The 25,377-nt window shown below is 39.8% G+C and overlaps 2 protein-coding genes across 3 annotated transcripts in view; one reads left to right on the top strand and one right to left on the bottom strand.

Annotated features, from left to right (window-relative positions):
- FAM117B (family with sequence similarity 117 member B) overlaps nucleotides 1-25,377 on the bottom strand; it is a 53,069-nt gene that overhangs the window by 10,654 nt on the left and 17,038 nt on the right. The window contains exons 3-6 of the mRNA XM_084893206.1: nucleotides 9,113-9,205; nucleotides 7,887-8,000; nucleotides 3,198-3,341; nucleotides 985-1,210 (exon numbers count right to left, since the gene is read on the bottom strand). Coding sequence (XP_084749332.1) covers nucleotides 985-1,210; nucleotides 3,198-3,341; nucleotides 7,887-8,000; nucleotides 9,113-9,205 — 577 coding nt within the window. The remainder of the gene's footprint in view (nucleotides 1-984; nucleotides 1,211-3,197; nucleotides 3,342-7,886; nucleotides 8,001-9,112; nucleotides 9,206-25,377) is intronic.
- On the top strand, nucleotides 19,449-23,575 carry LOC311626404 (T-cell surface glycoprotein CD1a-like). Of its 2 annotated transcripts, XM_084891671.1 has the most exons (5): nucleotides 19,449-21,744; nucleotides 21,958-22,236; nucleotides 22,567-22,660; nucleotides 22,842-22,927; nucleotides 23,022-23,575. In XM_084891671.1, the coding sequence occupies exons 1-4, from the start codon at nucleotides 21,645-21,647 to the stop codon at nucleotides 22,882-22,884; spliced, it is 516 nt and encodes a 171-aa protein (XP_084747797.1). In that variant the 5' UTR covers nucleotides 19,449-21,644; the 3' UTR covers nucleotides 22,885-22,927; nucleotides 23,022-23,575. The 2 variants fall into 2 exon arrangements, with proteins under 2 accessions (XP_084747797.1, XP_084747796.1); XM_084891670.1 differs by having other exon boundaries at nucleotides 22,842-23,575.

Below are 25,377 nucleotides of genomic sequence, written 5' to 3'. Positions count from 1 at the left end.
TGGTCATTCTACCAAAAGACCAAGAGTTTGACCACTCGCTATGATGTGTACTGACCACGAGGGGGAGGTGTGAACATCGCAGGTGTCAGCAATGCGGCGCTGCCTACCCCAATGGGCCCTGACAAGAATGAGACTGCGATGGGATGGTGGACTAGGTGAGCAAGTGGCGCCAGGCCAAGGCAGAGTGCCGGGCAGACTGCAAGGCTGCAAGGTCGGGGGCACGAGCTGGGGCCCTATCTCCACAGGCCACCCCAAGGGACCCCATCCATGCACAAATTCGTGCATCGGGCCTCAAGTTTACAAATAAATATCTTGCTATTGCTCTGAAGCACATGCAGTAACTAAAGTTAGGCTAACAAAATATTGCTCTGACACAGACATATGAAAGGTCCTATTTGTTTTAAAAGATAAGAATACTAGTAATTAATATTCAAACTGCTTAGGTCACCACGTTATTTTTCAAGTTGCATTAAGTAGTTTAATACTGTAAGTAGCCCTCCAGGCTTCCCTTGAATAGTCATTTTGCATGATATAAATCAGCTCTATACTTTCTAGAAATATCAAAAGTATAGATCCTAAAAAACACGAACTTAAAGGTTTCACAATTAAAAAGTAGTGGGTAGTAAAAACATGACTACTAAACGACAGACTAAAGTGCTCTTCAGGACCAATGTTCATCTCATTTATACCCAAAAGAATGTTTCTCACTAATAAGACACTTGTATTAACAAGCACAAAAAAGAAAAAAGAAAAAAAGAGGAACAAAAACCTATAAACCCACCCAACGTGACCATCACCCGAGCACACCACAATAAAACCTACTGTTTTGTACTCCAATTTTTAAAAATCTGTTTTGAAACATTTCAAACGAGTTACCTGAGTGCAGCTTTAAGTGTGTGTGTTCTGCTAGAAAATAAATAGAATAAATGATAACATAAGTGGTATTCCCTTATCATCTGGTAACCAATTCCTCCTGCACTGTACCTTTATCCCTGGGATCAACGAGCAGGTCATCAGCTGAACAAGGGCTCTCTTCGCTGCCTTCGTTGGAGATGGTGAGGAACGACGCTGGGGACACAGACTGAGAGCGGCTGCTGTTGTTGCTCCCCCTGTCGGCCCCCCCAGGGGTCTGCGTGTCAATGCTGCGTGTGCTGCTACTTCTCTGTACGAGGGGAGGAGGTGCACGATGGCCATCTGGAATGTCTTGTGGCTGTTATAAAAGTTTTAAACATATGCATATTTATCACTGATTTTGATACTCACCCAGAAATGCACTCAATGTTGACCTTCCCCTCTTGTTTCAGAAGATTCCTAAGTCAGAATCCCCTACTTATAATCTTCATGAGAAAGAAACCTTTGTGTTGCTCCATTAGTGACACCCCTGCCTAATCTGACTCCCCCACTGGACACCAAGCAGCCTGGGCAAAGACCCTCTCTTTCTAGGGACTGGCACCTGACAGGTGGTCAACGCTTACTGAATGAAAAATTGCACTGAATTACTACTTATCATGTGCTAAATAGTACTTTAAAATTTATACAGAAGGGCCATGGTAAAAAGAGAATTCTAGGTGTTAACACTCAATTCCATTATTAGAAGAAAAGGTTATCTATTGTGGGAACTTGAGATACCTGATGTTAGGCCGTTACCTTCTCCCCCTGCCAATTCTGAGTTTTTCCAAAGAAACTTTGCTACCTGAGGAAAAAATTAACCACAATAGTGCTACTTATGGGGGGAATCAAGGGAAATAATTTGAAAAAAGCTGGTGGGGCTCACTTACCAGGGAAAGCAGGAACCTGTCTACCTGTGCTTCATTTACATTTATTACACGAGGGAAAGATACCCTATCATGCAGTATGGAGGAGAGAGTGTAGGGAGTTGTGTTTCCTCTAATCTAAGCAAACCTTTCATCTTAAGCATCAATGAAATACTACTTAAAACTCCTCAATTTGTTCACTGAAGAAAAAAGCTTAGTGCACTCTGTGACATGGTTTTAAATACAAACAGGAAATGTTCTCACAGTGTCTTACGTATGAATCATTCTTATGTGTATAAAGTTAGTATAACAGTACAGTCTTTTGTGCATGAGAGGTAAGAACTGCACTTTATGATGTTATCATTAACTTTTGAAAAGGCAAGTGACCGCCAAAACCGGTTTGGCTCAGTGGTAGAGCGTCGGTCTGCAGACTGAAAGGTTCCCAGGTTCGATTCTGGTCAAGGGCATGTACATTGGTTGCGGGCACATCCCCGGTAGGGGGTGTGCAAGAGGCAGCTGGTCGATGTTTCTCTCTCATCGACGTTTCTAGCTCTCTATCTCTCTCCCTTCCTCTCTGTAAAAAATCAATAAAATATATATTAAAAAAAAAAAGAAAGAAAAAAAGAAAAGGCAAGTGACCAACAATAAGGAACAGACAGCCCTGGCCGGATGGCTTGGTTGGAGCATTGTCTAGTGCAGTGGTTGGCAAACTCATCAGTCAACAGAGCCAAAAAACAACAGTACAATGACTGAAATTTCTTTTGAGAATCAAATTTTTAAAACTTAAACTATAAGGTAGGTACATTGTTATTAACTTAATTAGGGTACTCCTAAGCTGGCCTTTGTTAAAAACTCAAAGGAGCCAAAGACTCGCATGTGGCTCACGAGCCAAAGTTTGCCGACCACTGGTCTAGAGCATCTAAAGTTTATGTACTGGATCAATTCCAGGTCAGGGCACATACCTAGGTTGTGGGTTTGATTCCCAGTCCATGGGAGGCAACTGATCAATATGTGTCTCTGTGTGTGTGTGTGTGTGTGTGTGTGTGTGTGTGTGTGTGTGTGTCTCTCTCAATATATTCTAGAGTATTTAGAAAAAAGAAGAAACATTTCCTGCTTAAAATTTGATGTCATATCCCTCTCTCCCCAACAAATTAGTAGCCTAATCTTTTCTTAAATGGAGTTAAAAGTATACCACCTGTGTGGTGCTTTTCAAATACAGATAAATAAATAAAGTTTCTATTCAAGGATCCAAATTTAAGTCACATCAGTAGTCTCTATGACATGCAAAGAAATGAAAACTTTTCACTCACTTGCTAAGGTAAAAGTTTTTCAAAAGATAAAAATTGTAATTGTCTCTCAACAAGAAGAAACCTAAGTAAATATGAAAAACAAAATTGTAAATGTTTTAATAGGTAGAAGAGTTAATGAGTAAGGATTACTTACTATAAGTTGTTCTTCCTTTTCCCCTGTCTCTTTAATTATTATTTCAATCTCCTGATTCAAACCTTCCACACTGTTCCGGAACCGAGAGCCTGTTGATTTGGTGATGGGAATTACTGGAATAAGAGTACTCTTTGGAATAGGAGCCTTGAGGAAATAAAGCAGGGAGAAGAGAGGTTTAACATTCATTTGAAACATACTTTTAGTTGATATGAGTAACTCTAAACAAAAAAGTCTATAGGCCTCCTAAAAAGTGTGGATGACCAAATCTTCTTCTCAGTATACTGTACATGAAATATAATCTATATAATAAAGAGGTAATATGCAAATTGACCATCACACCCTCACAAAAGATGGCCACCCCCATGTGGTCACAAGATGGCTGTGCCCATGTTGTCACAAGATGGCAAGCAGGGGAGGGCAGTTGTGGGCAATCAGGCCAGCAGAGGAGGGCATCTAGGGGCAACCAGGCCAGCAGGAGAGGGTTGTTGGGGGCGACCAGACTGGCAGGGGAAGGCAGTTGGGGGAGACCGGGCCTGTAGGGGAGAGAGAGGGCAGTTGGGGGTGATCGGCCGGATGGGGAGGGTAATTGGAGGCAATTGAGCCAGCAGGGGAGCAGTTAGGCATCGATCAGGCTGGCAGGGGAGTGGTTAGGGGGTGATCAGGCTGGCAGGCAGAAGCAGTAGGGGCTATCAGGCAGACAGGCAGGTGAGTGGTTGGGAGCCAGCAGTCTCAGATTGTGAGAGGGATGTCCGACTGCTGATATAGGCCCAATACCTGTGGGCCTAATCCAGCAATCGGACATCCCCTGAGGAGTCCCAGATTGAAGAGGGTGCAGGCTGGGCTTATGGACACCTACACACACACACACACACACACACACACACACACACACACACCCGCATGATTTTCATGCACCAGGCCTCTAGTTTAAAGATAAAAATCCAGACAAGAAGCATACACATCTATGAGGAACTATAAAGAGAAAACGAATAAAAGAATACTAAAAGAATTTCAATCTCAGAAATTGTTTTATGATTTTAACAGAGTTCTAATTTCAGACATAACTTTAAAGTCCTCTAGTGACACAATTAATTATATTTATATCAAGACTGAGATGAGAATAAGGTCCTGTAAAATTTAATCACTTATACATCCATTGTAATGATTTTAATGTTTTGTTCAGGAATGAAAATTATATGATTCATTTTCTTTTTTTCCAAAGCCTCTAACTTTAGAAAACTTTTTTTTTCACTGACAGTTATTACTTCTGAAAAGAAATAACTGATAACATAATTGCAGGATATTACTTGATTTCTTGACAAAATACTCAAAATAAAATATGAAACAAGAATTGCAAAGGACCTGACAGGATGGCTCAGCTGCTTGAAGTGTTGTCCCATATACGGAAAGGTTGTTGGTTGAATTCCCAGTCTGGGCACATACCTAGGTTGCGGGTTCAAAACCCAGTGGGAAAGAGGATAGGAGGCAACCAATCAATGGTCCTCTCTCTATAAAATCAACAAAAACATATCCTTAGGTGAGTATAAAAAAAAGAATTGCAAAAATATCCACCAACGTTAATGGCAACAGTGTGTCTGAGATCTCTTGTACACTGCCTTGCTGCCTGGTAAAGAAATGTGATTAACCCACCCTTCATTTGGAGGTTTCGTTGAAAAATTTGTCTTTCCGAGGAAGGTGGGTAAGCAAAAGGTAACAGGGCCTTTGATCAATTATCACGAGTTTCATTCAATGAACAACCCTGTCCTCTGACTAGAACTTAGTGTTAAACCTGTATTCCTCCTCTTTTATTCCTGCTCACCATTACATTTCATATTTTTAAAAATTAAGCAAAATACAATAACATCTTTGGAACAGGCAAGACCCGGGAGGAAGATCCAAGGGGAAGCTTCAATCTGGAATGCTGGGGCTGCACTTCTCCGCTGCTCACTGCGGGGCCTCTGCGTCCCACTTTCCTCGCGTAACAGGGGAACACAACCACCTCAGATGGTAACGTGTTTATCTTTTTCATTTCCTCTATCTTTAACATCTTTCTATTCTTTAGAATTATTATTTACCAAATAACATTCATAGCTGAATGTATTTTGTTGTATAAATGTATTAAGAAATAAATGTTTTGCTCTTGGACAAATAGTTTCCAATTTTTTACTACTCAAAAAATGCCACTATAAACATCCTCTTAAATAAATATTGCATACAAATATAAATATTTCCTTAGGATAAATTCTTGGGCCAGAGGGACTACTGACTCAATGTAAAGGGAAGACTTTCAGGACTTTGATTCATACTGCTAAATTAATCAGCAAAACCATTTTTTACTCCTCTCAGTATCTGCACTTTGTGTTCACTGCAGCATTATTTCTGATAGCCAAGACATGTTAAACCTAAGTGTCCGCTAACAAATAAATGGATAAAAGTAGGATTATACACACGAACAGTGAAATATTATTCAGCCATGAAAGAGGAAATCCTGCCAATTGCAATAACATGGATGAACCTAAAGGACATTAGGCTAAGTGAAATAAGCTGGAGAAAGACAAATACTGTGTGATGTTACTTATATGTGGAATCTTAAAACAACAACAACAACAACAAAAACCCTCATAGAAACAGAAGTAGATGGATGGTTGCCAGGAGATAGAAGAAATGAGTGACTGTGGTTAAAGAATACAAACTTCTGGTAATAAGATGAACATGCTTTAGGGATCTAATGTATAGCATGGTGATGATAGTTAATAATGTTTTGTATACTTCAACTTGCTGAGACAGATCTTAAAAGTTCTCACAAGAAAAAAAAAAAGGTAACTATGTGAAATGATGGATGTCTTAACTAATCGTATTGTGGTAATAATTTCACAATATTATACATATATCAAGCCATCAAAATGAACTGCTTAAATGCACAATGTTAAATATCAATTATATCGCAATAAAGCTGGGAGGGGGTGATACACTGGACTTCTTCAAAATTATTTGAAAATAGTTTTTTCTCTGTGAAAGACCCTGTTAAGAGAATGAAAAACTAATTCGGACTGGGAGAAAATATTTAGAATTCACAAAGCTAATAAAGGACCTGTATCCAAAATATGTAATGATCTCTCAAATATACAGTAATAAAACAATTTAAATATGGGCAAAAACTTGAACATACATACATTCATTAAAGAGGATGTACATATGGCAAATAGTCTTAGAAAAATGAAGTGCAAATTTATATCACGTACAATACCACTACACATCTATTCAAACAGCTAAAATAAAAAACATAAGAGGCAGAGGAAGTAGAAGTTACCCTCACCCTCCTCCAAGGTCCAAATTGGAATTACAACTAAATTACAGAACATTCAGCCTGAATAGCCAACTGAAGACTAGCTGAACAGAAGTTTTGTAACCAAGGATTTAAAGAAGAAGCCACATTGAGACTGGTAGGAAGGGCAGAGACTTGAAAAGGGCTGGCCCCACATCCATGTATAGCAGCTGGGAATCTGGAGGGACATCTCAGCTGCAAAAGTCACCACCTGAGAAACAAGGGGTCTCAACAAACGCTTGTGCATGTGGGAGGAAGAGCCCATATAACACCTGGTTGTGAAAATCAATGGAGAGTCTACCTGCCAGGGCAAGATAGTACTCTGCTCAAAACCCAGGTGCCCTCTTAAAGGAACAGCACACAAAATCTCATTCGTGGCCATATGGTCTGGGCTCCAGCAGAGAGAGGGAAAAGATCAGAGCAAACTGGAGATGTGGGAAGACAAACAAGGTTGTGAGGCTCCAGGGAAAGAGTTGAAAGGATAGCTGCCAGGGCCTCTATGCCAAGTTCCTCTCAGACAACACTCACAGATGACATCTTTACTGGGTCAAGCCCTCCCCTCCATACTGCATCAGCCTTGATAAATGCACTAGCCCCACCTTCATGACTCTGTCACCCTGTCCTGAGGAGCTGTTGGAAATTACAACCAAACTTTAAAAATATGAAATCAAATTTGACCCATGTACCAATATTTTAGGACAAAATTAGTTTGAAAAAAATATATACCAAAACATACTTTCTCTTGAAAACAATCCGAATATCCTGGACAATCACCAGAAGGTATCAACCTATAAAAGGAGTTGGCAAACTTTTGTTTCTCCTTGCCAAGGGACCCCATCCCAATTTCAATTCAGTTAAAGAGAAATGCTCCCAGTGTGAGCCATCAATAATAGTTTATAGGATCCTATTAAGGAATCAGAGCAGATAAACATTTTCCTCTAGTAAATGACTTTATGAGACAGCTATCATTATTACCCTCAATCTTCAGACGAGGAAACTGAGACTTAGAGCAGGTTACCTGTCCAGGGTCTGATTCCATAGCCAGTGCATATCTCTATTATTCTGCCTCCAACATACTAAATTGATAGATACAAAAGTACAGTAAGTCAAAATATGAAAAATTAGCTTTGTCTCTTAGAAGTCATATCACAGATCACCAAAGGAAAATATTATTTTGTCAATTTAATATTCTGTGGGGGGTGTGTGTGTGTGTTTTTGGTTTATTTTTATTAAGTTTATGATTTAGTATTAATTAGTTTTAAATATGTTTTTGGCTCTTTTGTCCCAAAGTCACCTATAAAATAACAAATCACCTGCAAAATAAAAAATCTACTGTCTGCATTTTACATTTTCTGTGCTCCTACCTGACTCTGGTTAATGGCTGAATGGTTGCCATGGAATGGTGACTGTCTTTCTTTATCTCGATGATGTCGACTGCTATGCTTACTTCTCTGCAATTGCTGGCGTAATTTTGCAATCTGGAAAGGGGAAAAAATAACACATGCATCAGAGTGTTTCCCATACTACATAAAGCATCCTTGCTTAATAAGAACCAGAAAAATGCAGTCTTAATAAAAGTTTTGAATTTTTAAACTGTATCACAAAATCCTATTGTATATACTCATGCATATATAGAGATATTCCAAGTACTAAACATGTGAAGTTTTCAGCATTTAGAATTATATTACAACTTTCACAAAGAATTAAAAATTAATAGTTATTTTCTCATTGCCCTCATAAATCACATTTTATTTACATTTCTTTATCAAACTTGTGACCTTCAACAGTTCAAAAAACTAAGCGATTTGAATATCAATTCAAGCCACAAAATGCACTCACAGATATAAACTTTAAAAATATCAAATAAGAATGGACAACCAAGATGGCAGGAAGGTGGTGTGGGAAGTGCTGAAGAGACTGGACAAAAATCGTACACCTATGGACTAGGACAGTGTAGGGGAGGGGTTTAAGGGCATGGGGTCGGATGGGAACCAGGTGGAAAGGAGCTATGGGGAGAAAAAGAGGAACAACTGTAATAATCTGAACAATAAAAGTTTCATTTTTAAAAATACCAAATAAAATTTTAATCAATATCCCATGTTATTTCTGCACTGAATTTTCCTGGTTTTGTTTTTCCCCCCTACATTACATGTAAAATAAGAATGTTATAATTATAGACAGAAAATGGTAATCAGGTAATTATACCATAGGGGCAAAATCAACTTAGTGATACTGGGTTACTAAATGGCAGAATCACTACCATAATACAATATATGTGAATTTTTTCTATCACTAAAGTTTATATATCTGATATTTATATTATATTAATAGGTATAGACTTTCATTTTGTTAGAAAAGAAGGAAAAACACACTATCAGGTAAGTAATGTATACATTTCTCCATTCAAATCCTTATTCAATTAACATAACTTTTTCTGTTGTTAATTCTTAAGTAAACAGAACTAAGACAAAAACACACAAACCCCACACACAATGGAAACTGACAAATCTCTGCTGCCCACAATTTCAAGGAACTAGCCGATGAAGGAATCAAGTTTCCACACCAACTTTCTTGGCACCATATTCCTGACCTCCTTCAGTTGATCTGTGCTGCCCCAGGATGCTGAACGCTTGTGAGACCCTTTCTTCTTCTCATAATATTCTTCAGCCCATGCAGCCTCTGTCTATAATGAGAAAAAGAGGGAAGGGAAATTTTAATAAAAGAATCATTTAACAATAATTATACCACATTTGCCACAACATGGATGGACCTTCAGGGCATTATGCTAAATTAAAAAAGTGAGACAGAGAAAGACAAATACTGTATGTGGATTTTAAAAAAAACCACAAACATACCAAAGAAATCATATTCAGTTTCTGATCAGAGCCAAGGGATAGGTTGGCAGGGGATGTGGATAAAGGTGCACAAAAAGTACAAACATATATATATTATTTTTTTAAAATATATTTTATTGATTTTGTACAGAGAGGAAGGGAGAGAGATAGAGAGTCAGAAACATCGATGAGAGAGAGTCATCGATCAGCTGCCTCTTGCACACCCCCTACTGGGGATATGCCCGCAACCAAGGTACATGCCCTTGACCGGAATCAAACCCGGGACCTTTCAGTCCCCAAGCCGACGCTCTATCCATTGAGCCAAACCGGTTTTGGCCAAACATATATTTATAAAAGAAATAAGTACTGGAGATGTAATGTACAGCATGAAGGTTTTAATTCCCACAGGTGTATAGTACATTTGAAAGTTGATGTTTCTTTCTCTCCCTCTCCCTTCCTCTTTAAAGTCAGAACAAAAATATTTTTTAAAAATCAATAAGGAGATAAAAGTTTTGAACACTATAACCAATATGACCCAATATATACTCATTGAACATTATACCTTATGATTTCTGAACATATGGTTTCTTTATCCCAGCATTCATGAAACATTTATCATCACAGACCATATTCTAGACCATAGAGATGTCTCAGTAAATATTAGAGGATTCAAATCACTGAGTATATTCTCTGATCACAATGGAATTGAATTTGAACTCAATAATAGTAAGACATCAAGAAAATATCCAAATATTTGAAAAGTAACCAACACAATTCTAAAGAAACTAACTCAGTCAATGAAAGATTCAAAAGAGAGATTAGAAAATATTTTAACCTAATGATAATGAAAATCTAGCATATTAAACTATGTGAGATACTTCAAAATGTACAGAGAGACCTCAAAGTTCAAATGTTTACATCAAATAACAACAAGGAATTTTAAAATCAGAAGTAACCTAAGCTTCCACCTTAAAAAGTAAGAACAAAAAGAGTGTTTAAAAGGATTGTTATATGGTGTCTATGTAGGTTTACCACAGATAAGGAAGATTTATTTTAAATTTAAAAATCTAGCATTATAATCACCATGGTAACAGAATATAGGAGAATAACCATATTTATCTCTATACGTAGAAATAAAATATTTGAGACATTCAGTACCTTTTTAAAAAAATATGTATATTTTATTGATTTTTTTACAGAGAGGAAGAAACATCGATGAAAGAGAATCATTGATCAGTTGCCTCTTGCACACCCCCTACTGGGGATGTGCCCACAACCAAGGTACATGCCCTTGACTGGAATCGAACCTAGGACCTTTCAGTCCGCAGGCCGATGCTCTATCCACTGAGCCAAACTGGTTTCGGCTTCAGCACCTTTTTGAGGCCAAAACTTCCAATAAACTAGAAACGAAAGGGCACCTTCTCAATTTCATAAAGAGAATTTAAAAACAACAGCTAACATCCTACTAAATGGTGACTTTTTTTTGCTTTTCTTCTAAGGCTAAGAAGAAGGCAAGGAAGAGTCTGTGCTCACCATTTGTATTAATCATAGTAGTGAAAGTTCCAATCTTAGTAAGAATTAATATGACAAAATAAGAAATTAAAGTTATAGCCATAAACAGCTTGGCTCAGTGGATAAAGCGTTGGCCTGCGGACTCAAGGGTCCCAGGTTTGATTCCGGTCAAGGGTTGCGGGCACATACTCAGTAGGGAGTGTGCATGAGGCAGCTAATCGGTGTTACTCTCTCATAGATGTTTCTAACTCTCTATTCCTCTCCCTTCCTCTCTATAAAAAAATCAATAAAATATATTTTTTTAAATTAAAGTTATAAAGATTATAAAACAAGAAGTTGAAACAAAAAAAACAACAACAAATAACAAGAAGCTTAACTATCTTTATTTGTAAGGGACATGATAGCCTATATAACAGAAAACATTTCTATATGCTCTTTTATCAGTTCAGAGCCTGCATAGTTAATTTGCAAAGTTTGCTGAAGAACCAAATTAGCAATATAATAAGTTACTCTAAGACAAAGGACAATGAGCTAAACTATTTTTTCTTTATGTAAAATTTTCAACTAAATATGAATAACAGCAAAACCAAAACAAAATACTTAGTATATACAGTTGCATATAATAATATTTAGGTCTATACAAGTCAATCAGGGGAAATTACATTTTTGTAGAAACTGGCTACAAAAGATAACTTTCAAAAGCAAACCCTTTACAGGTAAAATTCAATATTAGATTTCGAATTAGTTTTTAGCATGTATAATTTTTATATGAAAAAGGACTGATTCATCTGAATATACTTTTAATAAAATAAGCAGAAATTGTGTAACTGTGGTTTTAGAAAAATGAAATGAAATTGGTTACAGGAATTTACCTGGTATAATTTCTTATACATACTTTAAAATTTGGAGATTAAAGAAGAGTAACTAACAAAAATTAGAGAAATTAAGACTTTCAGATTACAATGCAATATAGAGATTTCATGTGTGCTGTCTGTAACTATGGGGAAAAGACATGGGTAAGTACATCAGTGTCAAACTTCCCACATCAATAGTCTACTTGCCAGGTACCATACTGAGTGTGCCTTATCTTCTCAAAGTGGTGGGTTAGAGTAACGGTCCCAACAGATGAACAGCTGTTACTACTGCAGGTGAACATAGGCATATCAGATACTGGGTTTTTAATTCAGAATGGAGTGAAGGTGAGCAACATAGAGTTTCACAGGAATTTCTCTTTAGACAGCATCAAAGAGTTGCAACTTGATGCTTGTGAATGTCTGTATTTGAATAGTTTTCTATATTTAAATAGGTGTCACTGTGTGTTAAACAATTACTGAACACACTGGCATATTGGAGATTTTCTATGAAAAAATAGTTGATTTTGTGTATATATATTTTGTGTGTATACTCAAATTTAAAAAACCTGCTTGTATCAGTCACCTCTTCTGTCCTGTCTCACATTTTCTCAGCCCACTTCCTCCTTCCCCGCCCCGACACTTAGAGATTTCAAGACAACAGAACTGAACTTTAGCATGTGTTTTGCATTGTTTTACTAAGGCTTTTACATGGCGTGGGTTGGGACACCTGTGAGAGGCTGATGATCATTTGTGGGTGCTCAAAACTGCAAATGTGGGGGAATTAACACCGCATGGGACAATCCTTGACTTTGAGGGATATTATGCTCAGTGAAATAAGCCAGTCAGAGAAAGATAAATACTATATGATTTCACTTGTATATGGAATCTAAAGAACAAAACAAACAAAATAGAGAACAGACTAATGGTTGCCAGAGGGGAGGGGATTGGAAGAGTGGGTGAGAAAAGTGAAGAGATTAAGAATTACAAATCAAATGAATTCTCTAAAAATGTATCTGGAATAAAAAAAAAGACCAACAGCTGCAACAACTCTGAGAAAGAAGAACTAAGTAGGTGGGATCTCAATACCAGATTTCAAACTGTATTACAAAGCCACTGTTCTAAAAACTGCCTGGTATCAGCATAAGAACAGACATATAGACCAATGCAATAGGATAGAGAACCCAGAAATCGACCCAAACCACTATGCTCAATTAATATTTAACAAAGGAGGCATGAGCATATAATGGAGTCAAGACAGTCTCTTCAATAAATGGTGCTGGGAAAATTGCACAGATACATGCAAAAAAAATGAAACTAGATCACCAACTTATACCATACACAAAAATAAACTCAAAATGAATAAAGGGCTTAAATGTAAAATGGGAAACCATAAAAATCTTAGAGGAATACACAGACAGTAAAATCTCAGCATAAGTCGAAGCAATTATCTTCACCAACAGAGCTCCTAGGGCAATGGAAACTAAAGAGAAAATAAAACAAATGGGACTACATCAAAATAAAAAGCTTCTGCACAGCAAAAGAAACCATCAACAAGCCCACTGCAAGAGCGAACACATCTGCCAATGTTATCTCCGATACGGGGATAAGGGTTTAATCTCCAACATTTTTAGGGAACTCATACAACAAAAGGAAGATAAACAATTCCATCAAAAAATGGGCAAAGTGCCGAAACCGGTTTGGCTCAGTGGTAGAGAGTTGGTCTTCGGACTGAAGGGTCCCAGGTTCGATTCCGGTCAAGGGCATGTACCTTGGTTGCGGGCACATCCTCGGTAGGGGGTGTGCAAGAGGCAGCTGGTCGATGTTTCTCTCTCATCGATGTTTCTAGCTTTCTATCTCTCTCCCTTCCTCTCTGTAAAAAGTCAATTAAAAATATATATTTTTTTAAAAAAAGGGCAAAGAAAAGGAAAACAAAACTGCCTTTGGTTAAAATCTTTTAGAAAGTATTTGTTAGTTAATCTGTCACATAAAAAAAAAAAAAATGGGCAAAGACCTAGATACTTTTCGAAAGAGGACATACAGAAGGCAAAGATACATATGAATACATGCTCAAAGTCACTAATCATCATAGGGATGCAAATCAAAATGACAATGAGGTACCATTTCATACTTGTCAGACTAGCTATCATCAACAAATCAACAAATAACATTGCTGGCGAGGATGTGGAGAAAAAGGAACCCTTGTTCACTGCTGGTGGGAATGCAGACTGGTGCAGCCACTATGGAGAACAGTATGGAGTTTCCTCAAAAAACTAAAAATGGAACCCCCATTTGATCCAGTGATTCCACTTCTAGGAATATGTCCCAAGAAACTAGAAACACCAATCAGAATGGATAAATGTACCCCTATGTTCATAGCAGCATAATTTACAATAGCTAGGATTTGCAAACATCCTAAATGCCCACCAGAAGATGAGTGGATTAGAAAACTGTGGTATATCTACACAATGGAATACTATGCTGCTGTAAAAAGGAAGGCACTCCTACCATTTGCCACAGCATGGGTGAACCTGGGTCATCAAACAGCGGCTCCCGAGCCACATGTGGCTCTTTGGCCCCTTGAGTTTTTAGCAAAGGCCAGCTTAGGAGTACCTTAATTAAGTTAGTAACTACGTACCTACCTAGTTTAAAAAATTTGGCTCTCAAAAGAAATTTCAATCGTTATATTGTTGATATTTGGCTCTGTTGACTAATGAGTTTGCCGACCACTGTACTAAGCGAAATATGTCAGTCAGAGAAAGATAAATATCACATGATCTCACTCATTTGTGGAATATAATGAACAACATAAACCAATGAACAAAAACAGACCCAGAGACAGAGAAGCATCAATTAGACCGTCAAACCTCAGAGGGAAGGCAGTGAAAGGTGGGGGGAAGGGAGAGATCAACCAAAGGACTTGTATTTATGCATATAAGCCTAACCAATGAACACAGACATGAAGGGAGTGAGGACATGAGTGGTGAGGTGGGCAGAATGGGCAATGGGGGGATAAGGACACATATGTAATACCTTAATAAAGAAAAAAAAAGAAAAGAAAATTTTATATATATATATATATATATATATATATATATATATATATATATATATATGTATATTATTTTTTTTTTTTAAGGGAACAATTTAAAAAAAAGAATTACAAATCAGTCCTGGCCGGTTTGGCTCAGTGGATAGAACGCAGGTCTGCAGACTGAGCAGTCCCTGGTTCAATTCCTGGTCACAGGCACATGCCTGGGTTGTGGGCTAGATCCCCAGTAGGGGGTGTGCAGAAGGTAGGCAATCCATGATTCTTATCATGAATTTTTCTATCTTTTTCTCCGCCTCCAAAATCAATAAACCCATATCTTAAAAAAAAGAATTACAAATGAATAGTTATAAAATAGTCATGGGGATGTAAAGTACAGCATAGAGAATATAATCAATAATATTGTAGTAACTATGTATGGTGCCAGGTGGATACTAAAAATATTGGAGGGACTACTTTTGTAAGGATATTATTATCTCACCACTATGTTATACACCTAAAACTAATACTAAATAATACTGAATGTAAGCTGTAATTGAAAAATAAAGTTTAGCTGAAACCAGTTTGGCTCAGTGGACAGAGCGTCAGCCTGCGGACTGAAAGGTCCCAGGTTCAATTCTGCTCAAGGTCATGTACCTTTGTTTAGGGCACATCCCCAGTAGGGGGTGTGCAGGAGGCAGCTGATTAATGTTTCTCTCACATCAATGTTTCTAACTCTCTGTCCCTCTCTCTTCCTCTCTGTAAAAAAATCAATAAAATATATTTTTTTAAAAAGAAAAAGAAAGTTTAAAAAAAGGAGGGAAAAGTAGACCAGGAAGAAAGAGGACATGGATAGGGGGAAAAGGGAGCCCAGTAGGAGGCACAGAATGCTAGAGGGAAAGCTGACAAGATTAGACAACAGTTACTTCTTTCAACCAGTCATTTTACAGATAACAAAACTGAGGCCAGAATGCTGCTGTGTTTTCTCCAATTCACTGCATCCGGCAGGTGTCTCATCCAGGAATGTATCTTGACTCTCCATCCTAAGATCCTTTTATGGCAAGAGATTTGCTGTGAAAGGCAAGAAGCACTCACATCAGATACACAGAGAGACTAGAGGGTAGAAAGAGGATAGAGAAGCTTGAAGCCAAGTAGGAGGGAAAAGAAGCAGCTGAGTAAAAGGCACATGACTGTAAGAAGCAGTGAGTTTCTCTAGTAGGGAAGTTGAGGTTACTGCTGGTGGAGAGTGGGGATTCAGATGAGTGTGTGAGACTGTGTGGGAGGGGAGCTCCAGTCTGGGCTCTGAGGAGAGCTTAGAGGACAGAGAAATTCCAGAGCTCTGATGGTGTTTGAGGAAGCACCAGGTAACAGCTGTTAGAAAGAGCATAAACATGCCTGTAGCCTAAGCACCAGTGCAGTGGGCCAGAAGGAGGGATTCCCAGGAAGGTCTGAAGACAGAGGGGAAAATGATGGACTTTCCCTAAGGTAGCTGGGTACTCTGCCTGGTTGAGTTCTAATCAGGATATATCGCACTTATCTCAGTTCTCTCCTCTGGGGCTTTCTGTGTCCAGTGAGCACACAATAGTGACCTAAATAGACAACTCCTTCTCTACCAATTTTTTTTTTTTTTTTTTTTTTACTGGTTCTGGTTGCCTTTCTTCACCCCTGTTTTTATCTCTTAATTTTGGCCTCTTTTAGTACCAATTGCATTTAATCTTTTCTTTTTTTCTAATTTATTTTGTCATGGCTCTTATCATCATACGAGAGGCCCGGTGCACGAATTTGTGCATGGGGGGGGGGGGGATCGTGGGAGGTTGGCTGGTGACACTGAGGAGGGAGCAGACAATCATCCCCCCTCTGGGGAAGGGGCTGCATCTGCTGCCATCCACCCCCGGTTCCCCATCTCAGCCTGGGGCCTGAAGGCCCCAGCAGACTTGGGAGAGGAGGCAACGGTCACCAGGCCAGGCGCGGAAGGAACGGACACCGGATGCCAATGCCACCACACCACTGAGCAGTTACCTGCCTCCCCCACTTCTCCTTCCCTCACCGCGAGGCCCCGGGAAGGGAGAGGACGGGAGCACCGAGACAAACCCTTATGTTGAGGGCTGACTTTCAATTGATCACAGCGAGGGAGCTGCTCTGCCACGTACTAAACCCCAGAGGCCGGTTGCCTATGAATGGTTTAGCACCAGGACCGATGGGAGCTAGCCAGGGGAGGGACCCTAGAGTGGTTGGCTGGCCAAAGGAGGCTGGCTGTAGGAGCACACTGACCACCAAGGGGCAGTGTTGAGCTCCTGTGTTGAGTGTAGCAACTAGTCAACTGATCACTCTGGTCATAACGGTCGTGGACGAAATTCATTCACGGTAGTCTCTAGGCCTGGCCGGCGATCAGGGCCCATCAAGTTCCCCGTCTGCCTGCCTCCTCCTTCCCTCGCTGCCCACACGCTTCCTGGCCTCCTGCTTCTGTTACTCCCTCAGCACCCCACGGCTGCTGCTGGTCGCCCGCCATGTTCCACACCGCCCCTTGGTGATCAGTGTACTTGTCACAGCAAGCCATTGAATTCCCAGTCTTCGGTCGAAGTCCCCAGAAGACACTTTTCATCTTAGCCTTTTATATAGAAAAAAATAGAAAAATAGGTAGAAAGTTGGTAAAGAAACTCTTTGCTATGTGTTTACTCAAATTTCTTATTTTTAGGCAGGTGCTTTGATTTTTGATTTTTGGGATTAAGTCTTCCAAGGAGTCCTGCCTTTCTCGCAGCAGTATGAAACCTCGTATAGTTTAGGAGAAGGTGCTTTACTGTCCTGTCCCCTTTTCCTAGCTGCAGTGCATCTTAACCTATACCCTGAAAACTATAGAGCTTTCTGTCCTATTCCGATCAGGTTAAGTTTTTTTGTGTTTTTTTTTTTGGTTGGAAGATAAGATAGAAAGATCTGGTGGAAAGCTTTTGCCATTCTCATGCAGTTGTTGGCCTCATGCCACAGGTTTGCATCAGGAGAAAAGTTTTTCTGGTCCCTATTCTTGACTCCAATCTTTCAGGAGTCTATGGTGAGGGCTATGGAAGAATTCTAGAAATGTAAGTGAATTACCCACGTTTTTAATTCTCAGGTGTTCTATATACTCCTAATAGCCTTTAGTAATTTGTTAATGTTGTTTCCCAATCTACCTTTCTTTACTTCTTATGGATTTGGACTGGACAAAATTAACAAAAAAAAAAAAAAAGGACTCTAGCCCTAACCGGTTTGGCTCAGTGGATAGATTGTCATCCTGCAGACTGTGGGGTCCCAGGTTCTATTCCAGTACCTTGGTTGCAGGTACATCCCCAGTGGGAGGTGTGCAGGAGGTAGCTGATTGATGTTTCTCTCTCATTGATGTTTCTGACTCTTTATCCCTCTCCCTTCCTCTCTGTAAAAAAATCAATAAAAATATATATATATTTTTTAAAAAGTACTCTAATACATGCATATGGAATAAATCATAAAATGTCAGATCATAATGTGAAGCTCAAAGAAGTGAATGAACTAGGTACCATTTTATAACTTTTAGATGAAGAAACAAATTTGCCAGAAATTTACAGGAAAAATAAAGCTAGTGCTCATTCTAAGCAGGTGTAGGTATTTGTTTTTGAGGAATCTAAACAAAATTTGAGCTCAGGTAGGAAATTAGTAAAGGCATTACAAGGTTTGTTTATACACACTTTTTTACTCTGGATTTTATAACTCTTGTGAAAAAGTTCTCTCTCAGTGCTTCAGGAATGGGGAGGGTATCTATCATGGAAATTTATTTCCTTTTTTAAGTAGATAGAGGAGGGTCACAGAGCTCTTCCTGCTCTTGCTGCTATTCATTGATTTTTAGTTCAAAATAATATGTCACTGTGGAAGGTCTTGGGGCACCAACTCTGAGCCCCAGCATTAATTTAAGCTGAGTTATTCTGACTAGCCTGTGCCTGTGGCCCAGGAGAGGAACAATTCGCACACCCCGTGGTCCCAAACTCCTGCAGTTGTGGCCTGGGTGAAGCTGCCTACCCATAGTCCCCTGCGGCTGCAGCCAGCCCAGGAGAAGCCAGCCTAGGTTCTAGGTGCCTGCGGCCAGCCAGAGGGAGGGAAGCCCAGGTGCCAGGTGCCTGAGACCAGCTGGAGGAGGGAATCCTGGGTCCCTGGTGCAAGGCAAGGAAGAGGCGGTTAGGGGCCATTAGGCCAGCAGGAGAGCAGTTAGGGGCAATCAGGCCGGTAGGGGAGCAGTTAGGGGCAATCAGGCAGGCAGGTAGAGGTGTTTAGGGGCGATCAGGCAAGCAGGCAGGCGAGCTGTTAGGAGCCAGCAGTCCCGGATTGTGAGAGGCAGTCGGACATCCATCAAGGGGTCCCAGATTAGACAGGGTGCAGGCTGGGCTGAGGGATCCCCATCTCCTGTACATAAATTTTGTGCACTGGGCCTCTTATTTATTTAATTTTTAAAATATATTTTATTGATTTTCCAGAGAGGAAGGAAGAGGGATAGAGAGCTAGAAACGTCGATGAGAGAGAAACATCAACCAGCTGCCTCCTGCACACCCACCACCCCCTGCTGGGGATGTGCCCGCAACCAATGTACAGGCCCTTGACCGGAATCAAACCTGGGACCTTTCAGTCCGCAGGCTGATGCTCTATTCACTGAACCAAACCGGTTTGGGCTGGGACTCTATTTTAAAATGAAACCAGACCAGTCATTCCAAAGGAACTACATTTCACATTTTACTCCTTAAAACTTTAGAATGCTTGAACTGGGCCAGATCTTTGGACAGACCAAACCAGTATTGTCTTTCAAACAACTGTTTGCAAAGCTAACAAGAAAGCAGACATTTTGACCACTTATTTTAGGACTATTATACTCTGTCAATGTAAGAATGTCCAAACCTGTACAGAATTTTTATAAAAGTACGAGTGAATTGATGACATATATTAGGGAGCAAGATCTCAAATACTTCAAAGAATAACCGTTTTGTACCTTCTTTTAAGCATTAAAATTAAGAAGGAAACATAAGGAAGATTACATGGAGGTAGGAGACTGGAATACAGGATAATTACAATTATTTTTATGCTTTTATAGTATGAATGAAAATAAAATGTCCCCATAGAGGTAAATTGACTTTTCAATGCCACATAAGACTTATTTATTCATTAGAGACTGAATTAGAGAAACATGTACAGAATGAAGGCTGATAATGAGGGAAGATGCTGAAAGCCAGAGAGAGAAGAGAGTCAGAACTGGGAGGGAAATGAGAGGTTGAATTGGTGTCTAGGATTTAGGAAAGGAGCACTGTTTTTTATATGTGTGTGGGTTTTCTTTTTTTTTCTTTTTTCTTTTGTGGTTTGTTGGTAGAAGGAAGTCAGAAAAAGGGGTAGTGTGGGGTAGGTTTATTTAAAACACAAATTGAAGACAAACTTTCTGAGAGAAATATCTGTAACTGAAATGCTGTTTCTGCAGATTACATTGCTAGCAGTTCTCCTCGCAGCTGGTGACAATGAAGATGGTAAGAATTCTAGCAACTGCCCAGTTCAGGGTTGGGGGTGGGGAGGGCATGGGGGGTGTGTGTGTGTGTGTGTGTGTGTGTGTGTGTGTGTGTGTGTATGTGCGCGCGCGCGCGCGCGCGCACTGTCCTCACGGCATACCAGGAGATTGAGAATAAGTCAGCATAGTTCCATTCTGAATATACCTGTGCTCTTCCGAAGGCTGTATGTAAAGCATGGGGCCCTGGGCAAGTGAATGTTTGCTGGGGTAAAATGGTTTCCCTTATCTCCAGATTCTGAGTCTTCCCTTTCTGACACCTTTCTTCATTTTCCCTCCTTCCCAATCTCTTTTTTTCTCCACATTCTGCCTGTTCTTTTGACACAGCCTTCCAGGAGCAGATCTCCCTCCACATAATCCACATCTCATCCTTCTACAATCATTCCTGGGCACAAAACTGGGACTCTGGTTGGGTGAGTTGCAGATTCTTGGCTGGAACAGTAACTCTGGCAGTCTTATTTTCCTGCGGCCTTGGTCCAAGGGCAACTTCAGCAACAAGGAAATGACAGAAATGGAAAAGTTCTTCCGAAAGTTACACATCGAATTGCCGCCTTTAATTCGCAACTATGCCAGAAAATGGAAGTTTGAGTGTAAGTTCAATTCCCAAATTGAAGGAAAGGGGAGGTGCAATGTGGGTGGGATGTGCGTGGCTCACTGAGTTTCCTATTCTGATTTTCCCTGTGTTCAATCACTTCAGCAATCTCTGTCTATATATTCATTGTGACCTCCGGTATTACATTCACTCTACATCAGCGGTCGCCTTTTGGACCTCACAGACCACCTGTGGTCCATGAACCACCGGATGGCAACCACTGCTCCAAAGGTTTCCTTAAACCAGCGGTCGCCAACCTTTTGGACCTCATGGACCACCAGTGGTCCACAGGCCACTGGTTGGTGATCGCTGCCCTAGATTATAATCGTAACTACCTCACATCAAAGCCTTCTTTATTCTCTTGGCTCTCATCATTTGTCACCTTCTTTCAATTTGTTCCCTGTCATTTCCAAAAAAAATATGTCATTCTTTTTTCCCCCCACCTTCAACTACCACCAATTATGCTTTTTCTGAACTTCTGATCAAACTAAATTTTGTTCCATTACCTCTTAATACCCCAAAATTCTCTCTTCTACTTCCTTTTTTCAATTCCACTAATTTCATCTTTACTACCTCTTTCCTCTAATTTACACAACCTCTTTCCCGTAGATCCCTTTGAGGTACAGATAACAGGAGGCTGTGAGCTGCACCCCGGGGAAGGCAAGGCAGTCTTCCTGCAATTTGCTTATCAAGGATCAGAGCTCCTGCACTTACAGAACAATTCATGGCTGCCATCTTCAAAGGGTGACAGTAGACTCAGCATATGTGTGGACTATTCAATCAACGCCATGTCGCCAAGAAAATAATACTGAGGACGCTTTTGGGCCTCTTTGATGCAGGGAAGGCAGATCTCCAGAGAAAAGGTCAGTCCCATATCCTTTCTCCAAGCATTTTCTATTCTAAAATTTACCTTCCTATCCTCCCTTTACATTGAGGAGGTTTGTAGCATCACATAAGTTTAAACAGACACATCCATTCCCAGCATGTGATAAATAAGTCTGTCTAAACTGATGTGAAGAAATGAACCTCCAAGTCTGTGTAAGTCCATATCTGAATATCTCTCCTGTCCTCTGCAGTAAAACCAGAGGCCTGGCTGTCCACTGGCCCCAATCCCGGTCCTGACCGCCAGATGCTGGTTTGCCATGTCTCTGGCTTCCATCCAAAGCCAATTTGGGTCAAGTGGATGCGAGGTGAACAGGCACAGCAGCACACTCAACAGAGTGGCATCTTGCCCAATGCTGATGGGACATGGTACCTTCAGGCTTTCTTGGAGGTGGAAGCCACTGAGACATCTGGCCTATATTGCCGGGTGAGACACAGCAGCCTGGGAGGCCAGGACATCCTCCTCTACCTGGGTAAGAAAAATGGGGCCCACACTGGGAATGGGAGGGGATGGTCCACAAGCAGAACAGGAGATCCAAGTGAAACATTTTTGGATTTATCGACTCTAGACTCAAAAACATGAAAATAGTTCAATAAATAGCAGAATTAAAAATGGGAGACCTGCAGATGTAGGAAGATATTGAGGTGAAAGATTCATTTCTGAAGAGGGATGAGAGAAGAAAGAGGAATAAAGGAGATTAATGAGAATATTCAAAAAAAAAAAAAAAAAAAGGCAGAGCGGGGAGATGCAGTAAACAGGGGGTGGGTTTGAAATGACACCTTGTGTGCACCCAAATCCACAGAACAACATCACAGCTCCAAGGGCTGGATCATCTTGGCAGTGATGGTGCCCCTGGTGCTCCTGACAGCTCTTGTATTTTGGCTTAGGAAGTGCTGGTGAGTTTTTTGTGCCCATCTTTCTTGTTCTTTTATCCACTCTCTAGTTGTCTTCCTCTCTCCTTGCCTCCCTCTCCCCACCCCTTTTTTTTTTCTTAGTTCTTTCCCCAGACCCCTTCCTTTTACTTTCAATTCTCACCTCCACCTCATGCAGAATAACTGTCATCTCTGTTCTTATTAGGTCACACTGTGAGCCTCCTGCCAATCTTCTTCCTTTGGAATGAGATTCCAGCAGCCCAAGGACTCGGGACATATTTGACACATGTGGTGATAATATGCTTTCAACTCTCCTGGTACAACTGTTACTGTTTATGTTTGTTTAATGATTCATTATTAATACAAGCTAAATGTAATTTTGCAGGACTTGCTTTTTGACCTGGCTCAGAGATAAAAAGTATTATTTTAACTCCGGATAAAATGAGATCCTAACAACCTCTACATATTGAAAAATTGATGAATCTCAGGCCCATTCCAGATGTCACTTCTTTATGGGGGCCTTCCTGATTCACAAGTGGAAGCAGTGTCCGAACTCCCACCATGCTTCTCAGTGTACTTTGCTGAATCTACTTCTCACTTTTTATCCTTTGTTGCAGTGTATGTAGGCCCTTTTCCCCTTTTGGATTTTTAAGCTTCTTAAGAACAAAGTCTATGTCTTTTTTAAAGTTTGAATCATGTCCAAAGTGTATTAACTGAATGTAATATGTTTTCAATAAAAGCCTGTGTTAAATTTATGCCAAATATATAGTCTTTTCTTATTCTTTATCTTCCTGACATGTTTGTTGTAATTGAGACATTTTATGCTCTTTTTGTTTTCTTCACCCTTTAGTAGCTCCTTAGTAACTTCTCTGAGTTCCTGATGAGAAACAAAATTTTGCCTCTGACCATTCTTCTTTTATTTTTTAATCCTTACCCGAGGATATTTTTTCCATTTGGAGAGAGAGGAGGGGTAGAGACAGAGAGAAAAACAATGATGTGAGACACATCGATTGGTTACCTACTGCATGCGCGCCAACCTGGGCTGGGGATTGAGCCTGCAACTGTGGTATATGCCCTTGACTAAAGTCAAACCTGAAACCCTTCAGTTCACAGGCTGATACTCCAGCCACTGAGCTAAACGGGATAGGGTACCTCTGACCATTCTTATAATTTAATTATAGAGACCTACTGGTGTGACAGTTTTGTTCCAAGTATTTTAAACAGAAAGAGGAAGGAAGGATATAGTCCTTGCTATTTAGTGTGGCTCAGGGACAAACAGCAGAGTTATCACCTTGGAATTTGTTAGAAACCTATATTCTTATACCTCACCTCAGACTTACTGAATCATAACTACATTTTAGCAAAATCAAAAGGGATTCACAGGTACATTAAAATTTGAAAAGCACTGATACTGATCTAGTCTGAGTATAAGTGTGTCATAGAAGCAAAAAAAAAGATGGTCAAGAAAAGAGAACAGCATGTTGACAGTCAGGACTGAAATGAGACCAAAGCAAGGAGAGTACACACAGTACATTCTTGCTATTTATAATGGTTGTGTTAAAGGCACTGTGATCACTGAGTTAATGAATGCTCAGCCACTGCTCCTAGGGAAAATACAAGGTTATGCTCCTGTAAATTTCTGGTTAAAACATTTTGATCAACTAAAGAATACACACACAGCTCTGTTTTCTGTGTATTTCTGTTTAAAGACGCTCTTTTTTACCATAGATATAATTTCAAATAATTTTTTTATTGCATGTAGTATTTTTTAATGTTTTATTTATTTGAGAGAAAGGGAGAGGAAGAGAGAGAAAGAAACATTAGTGTGAGAGAGAAACAGCAATCTGCCACCTCCTGCAAGCACCCCAACTAGAGATTGAACCCACAGGAACAGAACTGGTGACGTTTTGGTGCATGGCATGGCACTCAATCAACTGAACCACAAGGGTTAGGGTTGTATTTTTTAAATACTAAAACACCTGCCAAAAGTATTTCACATTTTCCTGACCCTGGGCAATGTAATTATAAGTATTTTTTACTTTTAGCCATACAGCTGTGCTATCATATTTTTTAAAAAACAAAAAGAGCCGAAGCTCAGTGGATAGAGCATCAGTCTATGGCCTGAAAAGTACCAGGTTCGATTCCAGACAAGGGCATGTACATTGGTTGCGGGCACACCCAGTAGAGGGTGTGCAGGAGGCAGCTGGTCGATGTTTCTCTCTCATTGATGTTTCTAGCTCTCTATTCCTCTCCCTTCCTCTCTGTAAAAAATCAATAATATATATATATATATATTTAAAAATAGTCATTTTATCATGAATTCATAAATCCAGTTCCTTCTTCATCTATTCCATAGCTTAATCATAGCATTATAAATGATACTTCAGCACATTGTGAGCAGCTCCACATACAGATCAGCAAATTCCTTTGCTTTTTCCAGGCCTACTGACTGTGTTGTAGATTTATTAACACATGCCTGACTGGGAATCAAACCTTGACCTCCTGGTTCCTAGGTTGATGCTCAACCACAGAGCCATATAGGCTTGGCTAGCTTCAGTTGCATTCATACTACCATGAATTGTTTTTACATAGGTGAGCACAAATTCCTTTTTTCTGGTTCATAAGGAATTCTAAAGTGACACATATAGGGAGGGGATTTTACAGCTTTAAAAGCATTTATTTGTAAATAAGACAAACTAAAAACATACGAATTAAGATTTTGAGGAAGCAAAAAAATAAAA

The sequence above is a fragment of the Pipistrellus hanaki genome (assembly GCF_964339955.1).
Source record: "Pipistrellus hanaki genome assembly, chromosome: 8".
Classification (NCBI taxonomy): Eukaryota; Metazoa; Chordata; class Mammalia; order Chiroptera; family Vespertilionidae; genus Pipistrellus; species Pipistrellus hanaki.
The sequence above is the reverse complement of the archived record's forward strand: the minus strand, read 5'-3'. Positions and strand labels throughout refer to the sequence as shown.